Source organism: Corvus brachyrhynchos, unplaced genomic scaffold, assembly GCF_000691975.1.
Source record: "Corvus brachyrhynchos isolate BGI_N302 unplaced genomic scaffold, ASM69197v1 scaffold30, whole genome shotgun sequence".
Classification (NCBI taxonomy): domain Eukaryota; kingdom Metazoa; phylum Chordata; class Aves; order Passeriformes; family Corvidae; genus Corvus; species Corvus brachyrhynchos.
This window is the reverse complement of record NW_008235742.1, coordinates 507,476-527,029: the sequence shown is the minus strand read 5'-3', so window position 1 is coordinate 527,029 and position 19,554 is coordinate 507,476. Positions and strand designations below refer to the sequence as shown.

At 41.8% G+C, this 19,554-nt stretch overlaps 1 protein-coding gene across 5 annotated transcripts in view; it reads left to right on the top strand.

The window, feature by feature from the left end:
- IKZF3 (IKAROS family zinc finger 3) overlaps window positions 1–19,554 on the top strand; it is a 38,036-nt gene that overhangs the window by 3,576 nt on the left and 14,906 nt on the right. For 2 of the 5 annotated variants that reach the window (XM_017736271.1, XM_008635577.2), the window contains exons 1-4: window positions 2,113–2,217; window positions 4,524–4,577; window positions 5,807–5,917; window positions 19,246–19,506. In XM_017736271.1, the coding sequence (XP_017591760.1) occupies window positions 2,166–2,217; window positions 4,524–4,577; window positions 5,807–5,917; window positions 19,246–19,506 (478 nt within the window). In that variant the 5' untranslated portion in view covers window positions 2,113–2,165. Of the gene's footprint in view, window positions 1–2,112; window positions 2,218–4,523; window positions 4,578–5,806; window positions 5,918–19,245; window positions 19,507–19,554 lie in introns of those variants that run through there. The other 3 variants (XM_017736210.1, XM_017736306.1, XM_017736358.1) reach the window with 3 other exon arrangements.

The window sequence follows — 19,554 nt, the reverse complement described above, 5'->3', positions numbered from 1 at the left end:
CACCCGGGGGCTTTCAGCCACTTCTTTCAGCGCTTGCTGCATATAGATGACAGGCTCTGGAGAAGAAATCGAATCGGGTGTAGCAATTAAACGGGAAACGAACGGGGCTTTTGGCACCGTCTCTGTTTAATTTCAGAGACATCATAAAGTGCGTGATAAAGTCGGGGTTTAGAGCGCGCTTTATCTGCTGTTCGTATTCTGGGGTTTAACGAATTCAAGGATGTCTTCTCTCTTTTCACCTGTAAAACATGCCCGTAATATTCAGAGCCAGGAAAAACCAAGCTGGGACTTAATCTTGGGTTGTGGAATAATTCTCTGTCATAGAAAAGCAAGATTTCTGGTGTTTTTTACAATCCTGGCAAAGAAGCTTTGCAAAGCATCACTTGGTTTCTTATTTCAAAGGCGGAGATTCTTACTTTGACTCAATGTTTTAAGGGCTCCAGTTTAGATTCTGCTCTGTCTTAATGAACTTGAGGCTTTTTGGTTATTTTAAGTTAGCTGCAGAAGCCTATTTAAAAGTGCATTTTCCTTTGCTAAAGGCTTTTAAACTTTTTATATGTAAATAACCACTCACTGAATCTGACTGAATTGAGAATGTTGCTGTTTGAGAGACGTACTAATGATTTGAAAGAACGGCTTTGAAGGCACTTCAGCACTTTAAAATGCAGCCTCATTTTCTTGATCGAGTTTGGATCATTGTCTTTTTGGGAGAGGAAAGTTTGTGAGGTGTATTGGAATAGTCTGCGATTAGAAAATAACAAGGTTTCACTACAGCTGAGGTTTACTAAGAAGTCCTTTTGGGGGGGGGGTTATTTTTTGTGTGCTCGAAGTGAACACAGAAATAATCTTGAAGTTTTGGGTCTGTACTTGAGGATGTTGAGGATCCATTAATGTGCCTGAGGTTGTTGCACTGGGGATGAAGTTAGTGCAACAGTGTTGTAATGTGTTATCCCTGGATACAGTAATTTCCAAGAGCGTATCTGTGGGTCTTGGAAAATCTCCTTGCCCTGAGGACAGAAGGGTAATGCGGCTGGCTTGGACTTTCCGTGCCCAGCGTGAGGAGGTTTGGTAGGGTCACAGAGCAGCAGACAGGCCCTGGCAAGAGTGGGTGTTTGAACCAAAATTTGTCATAAAGTTGATTGTATCTCTCCATGACATCGTTTGGTTTTGCGACTACCGAAAGAACTGCCCAGCTGTCAGCTCCAAGTTCTGGGCTGGGATCAACAGGTTGGATCAGGAGTTAGACTTTGATGATCCTAGTGGGTCTCTTCCAGCTCAGGATATTCTATGTTTCAGGATATCCTATACTGAATCACTGAATTATTCTACTGGGTTTAGACGGTCGTATGCAACAATATGACAAAAATCTCCTTAGTTATACACTGCTGATCAGGATTTCTTCCCAAAATGACATGTGCACTTAAAATGCCCATGACATTTTACACATTGCATGGTGCTTAAGAGCAGCAAAGTATCAGAGACCCCATAAAGAGTTTACTTGGCCCAGATGCTTTCTTCAGAAAGCCATGGAAGCTGCGGATGCTGGAGAAGTATATTCAGTGGAGAAATTAGCTAGAATTTCTCTCCTTAATGGCCCAGTGCGGGTTGAAGGTGAAAAACTTGTTGGGGTGGAAGAGGTTGAGTGGTGCACATAGCAAAGGCACTGGCTTCAGATAAGGAAACTGGCTGTGTTTGCTCCATATGCTCTGATGGAAGGACTAACAGCAGATGGGATTTTCAAAGGTGTCTTCTTCCCTGTGTTGTTGGGCCGAAAAGTGCAGCTGGCAGGAAAAAGGCAGCATGCTGGTTTCATTCTGGGGACAAATAGGTGAAATTATAATAATTCAAGATATACCTCCCATTCTGTATTAAGGACAGAAAGCTATTAGGGTCACCAGTGATTTGAAAAATATCCATTTTAGGGGGGTTAAATTTCTCGTTGACTGTTCTGGCCAAATTCCAGGATAAAGTATGAATAGTGTTGCATATCAAAATACCATAGCACCTTTTTAGCAAGCTATTTGAATATTTTGGCTCCCTTTGCCTATTGGCGTAGAACACAGGATGGCCAAGGATTGGTTTCGAAAGCACATGAATTTTACTTCTGCTTTGTAAATGCACACTGTGCCTTGGCTGCAGCACGCAGAGACGGGCACCCTCTTCCCATGCACCCCAGCCAGTGGAGCTCTTTGAAGCTTGGGAAGACAAACGTGTTCTGTAAGTGATTTCCTGCCTTGTGTTTTTCTGAATATTTGGTAGAAAATTGGCCTTACTGGTATAGAATCAGGGATGGAATCTACCCACATGTTCTCCTGTCGCTGTGAAGGATCTGTGAAGGATACTCAGGAAAGAGAGCTGAGGTTAAATATTAAGAGATCACTAAGGCTGTAAGAAGCTGCTGGAGACTGATGCGGTAAAGAAACCAGGTGCTGGTGAGGGAAGGTCAGAGGCTTGGAAGTGAAACGAAGACCGGGATGTTTCTCAAGCAAGAAGAGAAATATTCTGTAGTGTGTCATCGTTCTTATCTCTTCCGAAGGGTTGTCCTGTCCAGCAGCCATCATGGGCATGAACCTGTTGTGTTCAACAAAATATGAATAAATTCATAGACTCCATCTCGGCAGGGAGCAGATGAGGGTCCAAGGAGGCTGAGCAGGTCCTGCTCAGCTCTCGTGGGGTTCGGGCAGAGCCGTTCTCCAGCAAGTTGTCCTGCAGCTGCCAGGGAAACCCAAGGAATGCAATGGTTTCTAAAAATGTATAGTTATCCAGGAATATATGTAGAATTATTGGAATTCAAGCAGTCATGTAGGGGGTTCTAGTTTTTCCTTCCACAGCCTCCTGGAAGCTCAGGGGAAGACAGAATTGCTGCCAAGGTTTCAAAGGCACCCTGGGGCTTCAGACTGGGGCTTCAGACTGGGGCTTTGACCCAAATGGGCAACTGTGCAGGGTTTCTGAAAGCAATTAAAACCAAAATCAAGTGTTGCAGGACAAGGCAGATTTTGTTTAATTTTGTGCAAAATTACAAGGGTTTGCGTAATTTAAGTGTCTGTATTCATGGAATCACTGAATGTTTTGGGTTGGAAGGGACCTTAAAGCTCATCCAGTTCCACGCCCTGCCATCTTCCACTTGACCAGGTTGCTCCAAGCCCCATCCAGCCTGGCCTTGAACACTTCCAGGGATGGGGCAGCCACAGCTTCCCTGGGCTATTATTGCAGTGTAAAGGTAAAATCAATATTAGAGAAAATTTTGATTAATTTACCCATAATTTACTGATGTTTTCTAACCATTATTTGCTGTATAAATTGGTCCATCTGCTTCTTTGTACCTCAATTTTCCTGGCATAATAGAATGAAAATGAGAAATTAAGGGCTATAACTATACAGTTCCTTTTATTTATTTCAAAATATAGATTCAGTAAATATCTGAACTTTTTATCATTTAATTCTGTGACTATGATGCAAGGCCTTTATTTTGTTGCACACATTATCCCACCCTCTATTCATGCAGTTTTTTTGGAGTACCTCTCCTGATACCAGGCTGCCTCGCTGAAGAGTTACCAGAGCTTTATATTTTAACGTTGCAGAGACCACAAAAATGTTCCATATGCAGAGGAGGTAAAGACAGATAATTGTGGGGTAAATGTCACCCGTGGTTAACACCTCATGCCCACTGCCTGGGTGTTTCTGTTATGTAACTGCCAGGAAGAAATTTTCCCGGTCCAGGAACTATTATTTTTTAGGTTCAAAGCTGATAAAAGATGTTATGGCATGTAAAAAATAAAGAGGGGGAAAAAACTACGGGAAAGAAAGGAGGAAGGAAGCAGGTAACTGTGTCTGTATTAAGAATTCAGCCTCCTAACAATGAAATCTCAAGGCAGGGAGGCCTTGAGTAAAGACATAACGGGACAGCTCAGGTCTGTGCCTCCAGTTCAACTCACCAGCTGAAATTTGGGCACTGCAGTGGGCAGTGGGAATATCTGCAGCTTGTGTTGCCTTCAAAGCTCTGCTGAGCCCCCAGGCTGGGAAACCAGGCCGCATGGGTAGTCCCTCTGAAAAATTTTTAAAATTCCTAGCATTTGATCCCTTCTGGAATTTCTCAGTGGGAATTAGACTTGCATTCCCATGAAAACCAAGTAGATCTTGTGAAGATAATGGGGGTTTCCCTTTGCATGGGAAGAGGAGTGTAAGAATATTTTTGTACTTTAGAGAAATTAACTTCCTACGGAGTTACTATGGCTGTACTGTGCTCACAGGGTACTCAATGAGTAAATCAAAAGCATAAGGTACTCTGTTCTATAACTTTTTGAAGTTAGGAAATCGTATTTAATCCCTTTTCTGGGCACAGGCCAGTGCTCAGGATATAAAAAAGTGAAGCACAATACTAATTTGGTTTTTATATCTTCGAAATGTTTTATTTTTCAATTTTACTTTCAGCCAAGAAAACAGGAATTTGTAAGATTGTAACAACTGTGTCGTGAACTGTTCTAAATATTAAGCACCTCAGGCTGCTCTTCTGTCTTTTGCAGATTCACAGCCCGGGATGGACCTCAGTAACCCTCAGGAACAGCCCATAGCTGCAGGTACGGTGCTGTTCAGTTATGTTCTTCCACCCTCTTTTGACAAATTTACATTTAAATGAAGAAAAATAACATGAATTGCAGCTGGTTTAGAGTCCCAGGACACTGAGTAACAGAGTCAAAAGTACAAAGAGGAGCATTAAAGGCAAAAAAAAGTAAATTTTATAGTTGAAATAAAACGGTGGAAGTCCAAGATAACATTGGAAAATTATAATAAAGTGGAAAAAAAAGCCTGTAGAAGGAAAGGAAACGTTTTCAAGAGAAAGCTGGAAGTTTTGATTAGGGAAGCAAGAATAATGCAATTCTCTTGGTTGACTGCATTTCTGAAAATATGAAAACAAACCTTGTGAGTGAGTTTGACAAGTGTTTCACTTTCTTGTTAATCAAAAAGTTGAGCTTCTTTCCATCTACAATGTAATATCTAGCTTGAGAAGGATTGGGGATGTTACCATCCAGCTATCAGTAGGTTAAAGAATTTACCAGCAATTTCACAGTATTACTGTAAATTTTAAAAATTCCCAGAATGTTTGAAAGAAAATACTGTCTGTTTTTTTAATGAAATACTGATCTGAAATTTAAAGAAATACACATAATATGGAGCTAGTTTGCATTGTGGGGTTAATGAAAGAGGCTTTATTTAAAACACTTCACCCGAATAGATTTCACTAAAGTTAAAAATGTTCTTTATTTCCGAGGAGAGAGGCTGGGATCTCTGGGATGCTGATCAGCATGATAATGTTGATATTTAAAAATACACATGTGGAATAACCAGAGAAGTGCAAGTGGGTTCAAAGAGGCCTTGATTACACGTGGTTGAGCAGTTTCCTGGCCTAGGGCCAGAATGATTAATATTTTGCCCAGAAGAACAAAGTGGAGCTGTGATTCCTTTGCCATGCTCCAAGAAGCTCCATCCCTGCTCACAGCAGTAGTCAGAGCACCTATGATAGAGTTAGATATACTGGGTTTTATTCCTGTTGTCATTTAGAACAACCTCCAGAATATTTAGATCTGAGCAAAAGCTGAAAATGGGTTCAAGGTGTGTGTGAGATCTTGTGTGGGACTTTGGGAAGTAAAATAATTCCCCAAAGTGCAGCCAGTGCATCCATAGAAATAACGTTATGGGCACTGTCAGCAGTGCTGAGAGTGTGCAGGTGCTTTGCGGGAATCACCTGGAAATATTATTGGAGAATAAATAGTTAATTATATTTTGCCCTTTTTTTTTTTTCCTCCAGAAGAACAAGAGGATTTGACAGACTGTAATCTGAACAAATCCCAGGAAATGGAAAGCATGGATAATGTGGAAGATATGAAGGAACACAATCAGTCCAATGAAGAAGCAGGAGGTAAAGTAGAGCTGGAATTCTGAAAAATAATGGTTACACTTTGTCTTTTTATTCATCTGATTATGCTATAAGAGTATGTCTGTAAATGGAATAGCAATACAATTCATTTGGAGCATTTCAACATGGTCTAAGGAGGAGCAACCCTTTTCCATTGGGGAACCTCACGTGCATTTTACCAAGGTCAGTTTTACAGGAGCTATGAAAAATGGATGGGAAGATAAAAGAGCAAGTGCATCTGGTGAGCCTTTAATTTGTGTAGTAACATACAAATTCCTAAGAACAGTTTGCATAGGCAAATCCCGTGTTAGGACTGCAATTTTTTATTAATGCTGCTAAGTACTTTCATACCTAAAAAATAACTTGATAATTTATTCTTTTTTTTGAACGAAAGAAGAAGTTATCTCAAATTCACAGGACCACTCAGGCCTGTAAAATTTAAAACTGTAGCAGCAATGCTGTACTTTAAACCGTGGGTGAAGGGGAGGTTGGTCAGTTTTCCATGTTTACTGTTGAATTTGAAGAATAAACCCTTCCTACGGGTCTGAGAGAAGACACAGGGATTAATTGAAAGAGTAAACCAATACGTACTGTCTTTAAAAACCAGAAGGCCCTCTTCATTTGTAGATAGAAGATAAAAGTAGCAGCTCCTGGAACTTGGCAATCTTACAGCCCTCAGAGCTCTGGGGTTTATATGTGTGTATGACATAGATGCTGAGCTTCTTACGTGCTGTAGAAGCTCCTAAATTGAGATCTCAGCATTAGCAACAGTTCCTGCCCATGATCTGAGAATGTTCATCTGTTCCAGGGGCCTCAGCCACAAGCAGTGAGGAGTGTGCCTGGTGGAGGATGTGGGGCACGTGCCCTGGGGAGAACGCACATGGTGTTGTTACCAGTTTCACAGTGCCTTTCTGTGCCACAGGTCTGTGGCAGTGCGGCAGTGCCAAGGGAAATTATGACTGTGGCTTTGGGTAGGAGTTTGAGGTAGAGTTTTTATCACACAAATCAAGTAAATCACTAAAGAATTATGTGTTTTGGCTGAGCAAGTAGCTTTGGTTGTTCCCTCTAACATTAATGTGATTATTTTGCAGAAGTTATTCTTTTGCATTATTAAAGACCAAACGTTTTAATCGGTTAACAAATTGCAAGCCAACATAAAACACTCAAGGGAGCGGTGAGATGAATCTCACTCAAGGATCTATAGTGCCGATATCTGGAACTGTGCTGGTCTGGCCTTTCTGGACAGTTTATGGAGAGACATCACACAGATTTTCTGACCAAGTTTATGTGTCTGGTTTAGGGTGAAAAGCCTCATGTCCCCAGAGCAGCTGCTGCTTAGCAGGATTCTGCAGTCAGTCAAGAGTAGCTCAGTATAGATATCTGCAATATAGAGCCTGCCTTGGGCAGGTGAGTTCTGCTCTGCTTACACTAAATACAGAAGTTTAATAGAATAGACAGAATATGGAAGACTTGAGCCTTTTCTACATCCAAGGCAGCTGATCTCTCAGATCCCACAGCACATAAAATATTCACAGCCATGCTCCAGCTCTTTGTCCACCCCTTGCACTAATTCCACTCACTAGCTCACTTTTCCCTGTGCTTTCCCAGTGTCCTGGCCCTTCACTCCTCCTGCTTATTGAGCTGTGGGTGCAGAAAGCCAGGACAGGGTTTCTTTCCCAACCCCCTCAGTACTGACCATCTGAGAGGAGTTGCTGTAACTTCTTCCCACCTTCCCATTCCTGGAGCCATGTCCGTACTGCTTCTATGCAGTGTCCAGGCACGAAGCAAGTTCTTTTTCTGTTCTCTGGCTGCCCTGTGCCTGCAGTACCATTTCTCACCCTCTTTTGCATACATTTAAGTCAGGAACAAGTTGGACATGTGAGAGATTGTTTGTATCGGTACTGCTTTTACCATTCATTTTTTATATTGCTGCTGATCTCTAAAAGTCTCTTTACCATTTGTTCTGGAATGCAAACACTGAAAATTTACATCTCAAAGACAATGCTATAAATATCAATAAAACATCATTCCCCTCCAGCAGCCTCCCTTACCATTAGAGCTCATTTATTATAAAGTGAGTATGAGCCTTCAGTACCACAGTGCCCTACTCCTTGCTGCTCACTGTAGGAATAAAGCCACGATTGCAAGGAGAAAGCTGGTTCAAACGCACAAAAAAGGTACTTCCAGCATCTCAGTGTAAAATGGCACAAAATAAAATATACATTGTGTTTTCTTCAGTGCTTCACACACTGTTCTCTACAGTCATTCTGATACCGGAAGCACAATAAATCTTAAATATTTAAGCATGCTGTGCTAGTACTCCAGGCCGTGCAAGGATCGGTAGGTGCACTTAAATTTCCTCCCAACAGCACCAGTTCAGTTGCTGTTGGAGACTGAAAATCACAAATAATCTCAGTTTTCATGTCATGCCCTCTATAAAGTAGCAGCAGCTCTGTTAGTCCCTGAGCAGTCCTCGTGGGTCAGTAACTACTGTCTGACTTCTATAAATGAAACCACATTCTGACAGTGCTGTCCTGGTGGGAGGATTATCTTTTGGGGATCACTAACCCTGGTAAAAATGAATATTTAATATTCTCCAGGATCACAGAAAAGAAATATTATCAGTATTGGTGATGGCTTTTGGGAAAAGGATTATGTCCTGCCTACACCTGAAAAACCTATTGGTGAAAAAAAAAGGCTCAATATCTTTATTTCGCACACTGATATAATCACTAATCCCCTCATTTTATATCAAATTTAAAGATAAATAACGGAAAATATTTATGTGATTCTCATAAATGTTAATCACTTTTGTGAGTGAGCAATTCCACTCCAGCACCTTCCCAATTCATCGCTGGTGACAGCCTGTGACACAGAAACCTCTCCTTTTTCTCTCCTGAACCCCCGCATGATCCGTGCCCCCGGGGTTTGTTCCATCTGCTGAAGGCCATCATAGGAACATGAGGCCACTGACTCATGGAGAGAGATCAGGCCTTCGATAACCTGATTTCCACTGCCTTAGTATGTCTGTAACATGTTTTTCTCCAGCACAATTATGTCTGGTTTTTCCATGTCTTGTCAGCCATCCGTAGTGAGTAGGAATCTTCCAGTTTCTTGGACTACATGTTTTTGTGACTCTTGCATTATTCATGGGTGACACTGTGAGTATGTTGTGCGGATTTATTCCGAGGCTTTGAGCAGAAGCTAGAGCCTGCTTAAGTCTAGATGTTGTCTAACTTGGTTTGATGGAGACTTTTATGCTAAAAGTGGTGCTGGGGTCCTTTTAAAAGCTTACAGACCGTTCATAAAAGCATTAAATTAATGTATAGGGCTGAAACACCATCACTGAGGCTCATTTGGTGTTAAAAAATACACTTTTTCAGCAAACAGTTCCATATTTGTACTTCTCTGAGCCTGTGCAAACACATCAGCTTATGGTGATTTTTATGTGTGTCCTGATACAGGTGAGATGCCACTGGAAACAGCTTAACTTGTCCTATTCCACCCCCTGTTAAAAGAGCTTCCATGATGATCATCGCTAAGTATTGGGCAAACAATTAGGCAGCAGGCTATAGTAAAATGGTAATTAAAAGCTTGATGGGGAAGAAGGAAAAAAAAAGAAACAAAACCCCGTTTTTTTGCCTCAAGGGACTGGAAGCTGCACGCTGTGGTGCACATGGTGTATGCTTGCCTGCAACCATAAAAATACACTGTTCCCATGGTGCTTCCTGTGTCTAGTCTGAAAAGAGACAAGCAGTGAGAGCGGGGGGGAAGCGCTTGATTTCCCCTGTTTCTTTATGTGCCCCCAACACTTACCTTTGGTGGCCAAAGTTGACATATCTTTAATTTAAAAATTACATTTAAAAAGCCACGTTCTTTCCTCTGGGAGTCGCAGTCAAGCACAAATGTTTAATTATGTCTTAATTCTCTCAGCTGTTGAGGCAGACAACTTTTGGGGTGTTATGAATGTCAGCGAGCTTTCATGGTTGTGAGCTAAAAAGAGATAAAAGCCACATTTGTGGTTTATGGATGTTAATTGCTGCTGCACTGAGGTATGTGAGGGGGGCGGTTGAAAGGCTGGAGTGAGGCAGGAGAGGTGACAGAGCCTCGCTGGGGCGCTCAGCGAGGTTCCAGCGGTGCTGCAAGAACACGCACTTATCTGCCTGGAAAGGAAGTGCCGTTTTTTATCAGAATATTACATCTCCCAAGCCCAGCTCGAGCCCCGGCGCTCATGGGACTCGGGGTTATCTCACAACATCAGCAGAAGTTCACTGCAAGGGGATTTCTGTAGTGTTAAACCCAGCAAGGAGTCTGTGCTGAACGGGTCGGGCTTCTCTGGGGGCTCTACTGGGTCTGAAAGCCGCGTTTTCCTTATCAACAAACGATCCTCTTGAGGTGACATCAACGGGGCGGTGGTGTCACCCAGCCTGTAAATGATTGACATCAGCTGGACTATCCTGAGCACTCAGCACTGACATAGACACTCGGATACTCTGACTGCCTGGAGATAATCAGAAAGTGCAGCTATTTCTCATTCTAATTAACCCATTATAGTGATTAGAAAATAGAATTTACTTTTGAGATATCCTGACTCCCAGTGGAAGCTCTCAGACAGAACAAGGGCTGGAAAGAGGATGGATGCACAGTTATTCAATAGATGATGGGCTTCCCTCCATAACTTTTAAAACTCCATTTTTCTTCAGTTCTTCTACAGTGTGTATCTTGGATCCATACAAAATAATTACCTGAAATTACAGGTGAGAGAAATATTTATTCCTTTGGCATCAAAATTAAATCTAGTCCAAGGCAGATGAGTTGTGATCCCTCCCAACTCCCCCCAGCAGAAATAAGTGAAGATGCAGAAAATGGCCCTGGGAACTCAAATCACATGATGTTGTAGGAAATAATCCATTTTTTGGAAATACAGATTAGTGGAAAGGAAATCAGTTAATGGGGATGAGTCACATTTTGCCCCCAAACCAGGCTGTTCATTTGGCACAAAATGGGAGTTGAAGGGGCAGGTTCACTCTGCTTATGCTGCTGGAAAAGCATCGGGAAAAGGAAACAGATCCACGAGAGTCAAAACTTTGCTGAAATGCCACAAATATTTCTCTGAGCACTGGAATTGATGGCTCTTGTCTCTCGTTGCTGACTTTGCTGACTGACTTTTAACTGAACTATGCAGAGTTTGCACCGGGTGCTCGGTGTCTGTTTCACCCGGGATTCCTCGGGCCGGCGTTGCCGTGTCCTCAGCGCCGTCTCCTATCACGCTGCATTCGCTCCAGTTCTTGTTCCGGCTTTAGTTCCTTCTGCTCTGCAGGAGCGTTGGGAACTTTGTTAATCCGGAGTTCGGGTCCCTGTACTCCCGCGGAACAGCGAGTGGCTGCGCTCACCTGCCGTGCGTGCCAGCTGCACTCTTCTCCTGCCTCTCCTGGTGCAGGAGCTCCACCTCCAGGAGCGGCTCTGGGAGCTGCAGGTGCTCCCGGACGGGCGGTTTGAGTAACCCTGGTTTTCCAGGGAGGATTGGATTTGTTGTACAGGTCTGAATCACAGACTCCTGGGAACGTTTAGGCTGGGAAAGAGCTGTAAGATCAACGTTACTAAGGGAACACAGAGAAGATGCACATGCTTCTCTAGAAGACTATGCTAAAAGTAAACTACAAATACTTAATTACAAGAACCTCAAATAGGAGAGAACATAGGTGTAATCTAAAATTCAAATCAAGATTATTTACTACTGGATTTTTTTTATAGTTCAGTCAAATCAGTGCACTGTTCAGGGGGTTCAAGAACATCTGAACCAAGCTCCTGCCTTCAGTCTATATGTGTTGAAATTCCTCAGGTATTTATCACAGATTTCCCAGTTCTTCGTATTATTTTATCTTATTTTCTCTCCATATTTTATTTTTCTTACAAGACTATATTGCATTGTCAGAAAGGCTCTTGGGAGATGAATTTACAAAGATTAAATGAAACTACACTGAATTTCTCAGGTTTGAAGTTCATTTGAAGCACAGTTGACCAGAGTCGACCATGCCTGAGTGGTCACATTAGTGATTGGTCCCTCGATATAAGTAATGCCAGTGATTATCTGAATTTAACATGTGGCCTTTCTCAGTCTGACTGTTGGGTCCAGATGTTCTCTGATTAACTGTCTCATTGAAGTCTGATTTAACGGTTGTGATTGTATCTGCCTTACTGGACTTCAGGAATTGTAATTTTAGGAATGTTTTCTCTGGGTGATGGTATCTTAACAGCAAAGGAAGGGAAGAGCTCATGCAGTTTCATCTTTTTCTGTGTTTTTTTGTAAGAGGAAGACTTTAAAGATATTCAAATCTGAAAGGATAACATTAACAGGTGTCAAAATTAAAACAAATTTCATCTGGGACAGGTGTTGGAAAACCTGGGCCCTGCAGGCATGGGGATGTGGGATGGCATTGCCTCTGTGCTCCCATCCAGCAATGGGGGTGTAGAATGTCAAGTAAAAATGGCAAATTATTGCCACTTTTTAAAATTAAACAACCAAAATAAAATCCCATGATAGCTGAGCATACACTAGCCATATTTTTCCAACCTCTAGCCCAATTTGTCCCAGGGAATGTCATTCTGCTTCCCCAAACTCTGTTTGTATCTTCAGTTAAGAACATTTAAATGCAGTTAAATGAAGTTAAATTCCATTTCCTTCTCTAAACCCAGCATTGCACAGTGTTGCTGTACAGTTTGTCCTGTTTAACTCCAGCTTTGGGAACACTCAGTTCCGAGGAACATTTCTCCTTTATCCCTATTCCTGTTAGTATAACGTCATCATAATTTGGAAACCTATTGAGTCAAAATCCTAAAAAAACACTAGAGTATTATTATGCAGAAAATGATGATAGTGGGGAAATATTGTGTGTGAAAGTATAGATTTACACAGGAATATTAATCTTTATAAGAAAAATTATTGGTTTTAGTTAGATGCTTGAAGAACCAGTTACATAATTCAAGTTTCCTGACTCATATGGCTTGGAAATGACGTGTGTTGTTTGGTTGGGGTTATTTCGCAATTAATTGTACAACTAGATAAATTACACTATGCTTTAATGATAAGAGGCACTGGTATTAATGAAGTAGAAAATACACATCTGAGCACTTGGAAAATGATGCCTGGCTGATTTTTTTTTAATTTTCTTTCCAATTTTCAGTGCTGCATTTCAATTTGATTTGTTTCTATTTTTGTTTCAAGTCACAATAAAACCAAGGAGACTCATTACCATTGAGCCTGCACTCCACAAAGGGGAATGCTGAAAGTTTCTCTCCTATATTTAGAAGTGAAATTTCCACCAGGTGCATTCTGCACTGGGTCATTTAGGAATTACTACTCATGTCTGCTTTATAAAGTATCTAAACAAAATAAAGTACTAGGGGTTTTTTGTACAAAAATGGCTACTGAACAACAGTACAAAAAATACTAAAAGGCATAAAGATAAAATAAACCCAAAGCCAATATGTCCAAGTAATAAATACAATATTTGGGACTTTTTGTGCAGAAGTCTCTGCTTTGGCCCATAGTGACACAAAAAGGAACCTGAGGAATGGGACAGGCCCAGTGTCTGCACTCTGCAAGGGCATTTCTTGTCATCACGTCCTGGTTGGGGTGGTTGTCTCGGCTGGCTGGCTGGAAGTTAATTCTGCTGTGAGGTGATTGCTCTTCCTTTGTTGGCAAACAGTGATCTCATAAAAGCTGTTGGGAAAAAGGGAGCCCAGGCTGGAGTCAGAGGGTAAACAAAGCCAGGGTGGGCCAAAAAGGCTTGAAATCCTTTCCCTTCCCTAGATGGGTATCTGCAGTGGGGTAGAAGGAAAACATGGAGAAAAGTTGTCTTAACTCTGCTTGGGTTGTCTCATTAAAAAAAAAGATCTCATGTTGCTGTTGTGTCACTTCACATTTTATAGTTCCCCATTAGTTACAGTGTCCAAATTTTCAATATATGCATGTAAATGTTTTCTTCTTGTTAAGGAAAAAAACTTAGACATAGCATTGGTTATCTTAATAATTTCCCCCCAGTTTATAATTTTTATGGGATGTACTACTCTCTTTATTCACTAAGGAATGTGGATTATTTTATTAATGACTTATCTTTGCCCCCAGTGTGTTGATTCCATGGCTGAGGTGTTTCTCACAAACATGCAGGATTCTGCCTTGAATTTGGAAACTCCAACGACTTTTTCAGCTTCACCACTCTCTGCCTCAGGCTGGGTTAGGTACAGGAGTTTCTCCTTCTGGAGGGGAGCAGCTCTGGCGTGTGTCTGTCGGGTTTTGTGGAGATAACAGTGATGAATCATCAGTTAATACCTGTCAAACCCAGGTAGTCACAAGAACCCTCCAATATGCCCCGTATCGACTCCCTTCTTGTTCCTCGGCATCTGAATCCCATTAACAGCTGTCAAAACCTGGTAAACTATTTATATGCTTTCACAATTTGTTTAATTGGATAGTTAGGAAATGGCATACAAGAAAAGCTTTTCTTTTTCCTTTTTTTTTGCTTTAGTCTGGTTGAACATCTGTAGCATTAGGGGCTCATTATCTCTGAATTGGCACAGCAAATCAGCAACATCATTAAAATGCCACATTAAGATGATTAAGTTTCTTTGTTACCCAGTTGACTTTTTGCATGTGCTGAGGATTTCACGATTATGACCCCACTCCTTGTAAAACACTTGAGCTACATCACCCTTTCCTGCCGTTGTCTTTAATGGCTTCTGGGTTTTATTCCTTGTGCTTTTCTGATCGCTCCTGGTAAACTTTGCTTAACAACAGGACAAAACTTATGTTCTCTCTATTTGATGCCAGAGTCTCAGATTAAATGGAGAATTTTGGGGGTTTTCATTCCGAAACTTCCTCCTAGAGAAAACAGCTAAGATTCAGAAACCTTCCAACTTGCCCTCTTATTTGGTGCTCTTGACTCTTTTATTTCTGCATTTTCAGCCTGGAGAAGAGAAGGTTGTGTGGATACCTTAGAGCAGCCATCTGCTCTAAGACCCATCTGAAGGGACCTAAAAGGAAGCAGAGAGGGGCTCTGCTTCAGGAAGTGGAGTGACAGGACAAGAGGGAATGGCTTTAAGCTGAAAAAGGGGAAATTCATGTTGGATATATGGGAGAAATCCCTCCCTGGTAGGGTGGGGAGGCCCTGGCACAGGGTGCCCAGAGAAGCTGTGGCTGCCTCATCCCTGGAAGTGTCCAAGGCCAGGTTGGACGGGGCTTGGAGCAACCTGGGACAGTGGAAGGTGTCCCTGCCCATGGCGGGGGATGGGACTGGATGAGCTTTAATGTCCTTCCAACCCAAACCCTTTGTGATCCTATCATTTTATAGAGCACACACAAGCACTGTTTGGGTGGTGACTCAGTCTGAAGTTGCCACCGCAGCTTTATTTTGGATTTTTTCCAGAACCCATTGTTTTTACAGTGTTTCAGGTGAAACAAAAATATTACTCTGGAGTATGTCTTTCATCTTGTAATCATCTCCCCAGGAAATGAAACCATGTGCATCAGCCTTAACGCATCACACCGGTACTTTGTTCTGTAAAAGCTGCAGCTTTTTTTTCTCAGTGTATATTAACTCCATGAATGGCCTCAAGAAAAATAGTTCCCTGGCTTGGACTCCATGAATGCTTTTCTCTTACACAGTTTTTACTTGTCTAATAGAAGAGATGATAGCACTTCTTTTTTCCACTGTGTGAACTTTGTTAGTTTTTAGGGATAATTGTGTTTTTCCTTGGTTAAATTTCCCTATTCTACATGAAGTCACAGCTTCCTTCCTCTTGATTGAGGCAGACCAGCCTGGAAACTCCCTGATCTAATAAAATATGTTGATATGATTTTTAAGTGACAGATACAAACCTTCCACACAGCTGCCAATCTCCTGATCACATGGTATTCCCTGTGCGTGCCAGTACAGAGAAAAGTCTGGGCTGAAAAAGGAATCCGGTGGCTCCAGACTCTGCAATCACTTGGTTAATTTTAGTTCAACCTGTACTGAGCCATTTTTTCCTCAGATTGCTTTGCATCAAAGCTGTCTCCTGTCTGACTGTCAGGGAGGCGAAGCAGACTCTAAACCATAACAGGTGAAAAAATCCCAACCCTTCCAATTTCTATTTGGGTTGAAAAAGCCTCTTTCCTTGTGGCTTCTGCTGGTCCCATTCATCAGAAGGTGAATTTTTCTCTGGAAGTCCTTCAAATACCTACAGGAAAACATTTCAACTTTGGATGTCATGGACAGCCAGAGTGATGGTGATGTTTTTTGTGAAAGCAGGCATGGAAAAGCCTTGATCAAAACTCAGGTGCATCCTCCTCTGTTACTACAAGGAAACACAAGCCTTACGTGCAGTATGGAAAGTGCAGAGGTGATTATTTTCCACGGTGGAACCATAAGATGGTTTGCCCAGTTTGCACCTGGGACATGCCATGGGGGGCTCAAACCAGCGCCCACACTGTGCCACACAGACCCTGGCACAGCTCTGGAGCTGTGAGCCAAGAACTGTGGTGAGAAAGAGCAGCAAACAGCACAGAACCCTCTGTTGGAGGTCACAGCTTGGCCTCCACTGCTAAACAACCGTGTGTGATGCAGACGAAAGGTGAGACGTTAAGTAGAAAGTGGGAATTGAAATTGTTTCTGAAAGCACCAACAAGGTGCAGCTGCACCGGGTACTTCCTTTTACCATGCTGGGCAGGATGTAGCAAATTATTTTGGAACTGCCTCCTTTTGAGAGGGAAAAAACAACCAACCAAAAAAGCTTTTTTTTTTTTTTTTTTTTTTTTTTTTTTTTTTTTTTTTTTTTTTTTTTTTTTTTTTTTTTTTTTTTTTTTTTTTAAACCACCCAAAAAAGTTTTTTTTTTTTTTTTTTTTTTTTTTTTTTTTTTTTTTGTTTTTGTTTTTGTTTTGTTTTGTTTTGTTTGGAAAAAGGATTGGTGTTGAAATCTGCTTTCAGCAACTGGCAATCATTTTTCCTTGGAATGATGGAAATGGTTGTATAAACTAATTTTGAAGGAGTCTTGATAGCAGGATCACCCTTGCACCCATGGGCATGGAGTTGGCAGCAGAAGGCACCTGCAGAGGAAGCCTTGGTTCTGTGGAAGCAGGAATCCATGGGATGTGAAGAATAGTTGGTACTGAAGAATCCACAAAGAAAAACAGCCCATTTTGGGGTGAATCTGGAGCTCCCTCTGACCCTCTCAGCAAACACCCAAACCCACATGAGCTCATCAGAGACTGGGGCAGCAAGTCCCAGCAGCAAAATCTAAATGTTTTTCCAGGATAGGAGGATAAAAACACACAGTAGGAGAGAAAACCCCATTCTTCCATCAATATCCCCATCCAAAGAGAGCGCAAGAGGGATCTCAGAGTTTTCCACACTACTGTGGGGTCTTGGGTAGGATAAACAAATCATCACCCACCTGTTTCCTCCACCTCAGCCCTAAGTCAGACAGAGTGGCAGAGCTTAATATAATCAATTAGGAGAGAGGAGTGATTTTGTCCCTAAAATGTAGCTGAAAATTTTGGTTTCATGAAAGTTTAGGTTGCCAGATCTTTCTTTTTCAATGCTTCTTTTATGTCGCCACCTCATTTTCACTGCCACCCATTGTTTGTTCTCAGCATTTGATGTGGTTTATTACTCAGAACCAGAGCTAATACATATTCAGCAGTTCATGTTCTGTACTTTGGAGAAAGGACAAGTGATTCAGTGCCAGATTGAACTGTCTAACCCTCGGCTGGAGGGAGGAGCAGGTGGCCAGAGAACAAGACTTTCAAACAGGAAGCTGTGTGGTGCATCTCGTGGTGCTCGTCTTCACTCGGTAGCTTGAGGCACAACTTGAGTTTCAACCATAATCTGTCTCTTGTCAGAGAACCATGGAATGGTTTGGGTTAGAAGGACCTTAAAGCTCATCCAGTTCCATCCCCTGCCATGGGCAGGGACACCTTGGACACCTTCCCCTATTCCAGGTTGCTCCAAGCCCTGTCCAGCCTGGCCTTGGACACTTCCAGGGATGAGGCAGCCACAGCTTCTCTGGGCACCCTGTGCCAGGGCCTCCCCACCCTCCCAGGGAGGAATTTCTTCCATATACCCAACCTAAATTTTCCGTCTTTCACCTTAAAGCCATTCCCTCTTGTCCTGTCACTCCAGCTCATGATGAATTGTCCCTCTCTGGCTCCCTTGTGACCCTGTCAGACACTGGAAGGTGCCATGAGGTCTCCACACAACCCTCTCTTCTCCAGGCTGAGAAGAGCCCCAACTTTCTCAGCCAGCTTTAAGTAGAAAAAGCTGTCCTGGCAATTATTAAGGATTTTAATGGAAGTGCTGGTGGTGTTGGAGTTAATCGTGGAAAGGAAATTCAGCACCCTAAGATGGGAATCATCAGCTGTTTATACAGTGTGACCAATTTGCGTGTATTTTTACTCTGTTAGTAAATCATTAGCTGCTTGTTACATCCACCTTTGTCATGGAGCTGCATTCATTTAGGCAATGCCTTTGGATTCCTCTGGTCATGGCTACAGGTCCAGGAACCTGTTTGAAGGCCCTGGATGCTGATCTGCAGGAGGTGTCAGGTTCTTTGCCACATCCTCACAAAATTACTTCAGGCAAACATTTTAGCATTTCTGGGATATATTTATTTATCAGGAAATCCTTAGCCTACCTCTGCTAGTTTTACTCACATAGTAAACCAAGATATCAACTGCTCCTCACACGTCTGAGAGCTATGGATAAAAACTGATTTGCAAGTGAAAATTAGGATTATTGATTAGGTTTAACTAGTGAGAATCTATCCCATGGGAGTACGGGAAGTTTTACACTGACCAGACATATTTCCTGGGCTTGTTCCAAGCACCAAAGGTTCCACAAGAAGGTGTAAGTTATAAGATAAAATTACTCTTTTGAATTTTTGTCTTTCTGTATTTCCAATTCACAGGAGTAACCTGAAATGCTGATTTCTATAAAAATAATAATTTTGAGTGGTATGAATAAGTGTTTTCTTTTGAATCCTGGCTAGTAATTTCAGGAGACGTTTGTACTGTATTCGACTTTCATAATCTGTAGAAGGAAATTCTCTATCAAAGATAATTACCAGGCAGGTTAATTGTTTTTAAGGGTTACCTCACTGTGAGTATCACTAAGTGTCCATGACCAGTGAAGTTTCGTGTCTCGACTTCATTTCTTCATTCTTGCTTGTTTCAGTAAAACTTTTAGGAAGATTGATACTGTTGTTTTATATAATTCTTAGTGTGTTTTTTTCCTAAAATACTTCACTGTGCATAAGATTAGCATTTTTTCACTCCTGTGCTTTGTTTTACCTGCAGATGATGTGATTAAAGTGAAAGGTGAATACAGTGAAAGAGAGGAGAGTGCTTTAAATTCCGAGCCTATGGAAAACATGGAAGAATCTGAACTGCCTTACACATATCCCAGAGAATATAATGAATATGAGAGCATTAAACTGGAAAGACACTCGGGTTCATATGACAACGTCAGGCCAGCTAGTGGAAAGATGAATTGTGATATCTGTGGATTAGCCTGCATTAGCCTCAATGTCTTGATGGTTCATAAGCGTAGCCACACTGGTAAATATCCCTCTGTTGTTCTTGTAAGAGCTGGGGTACTGAAAGGAT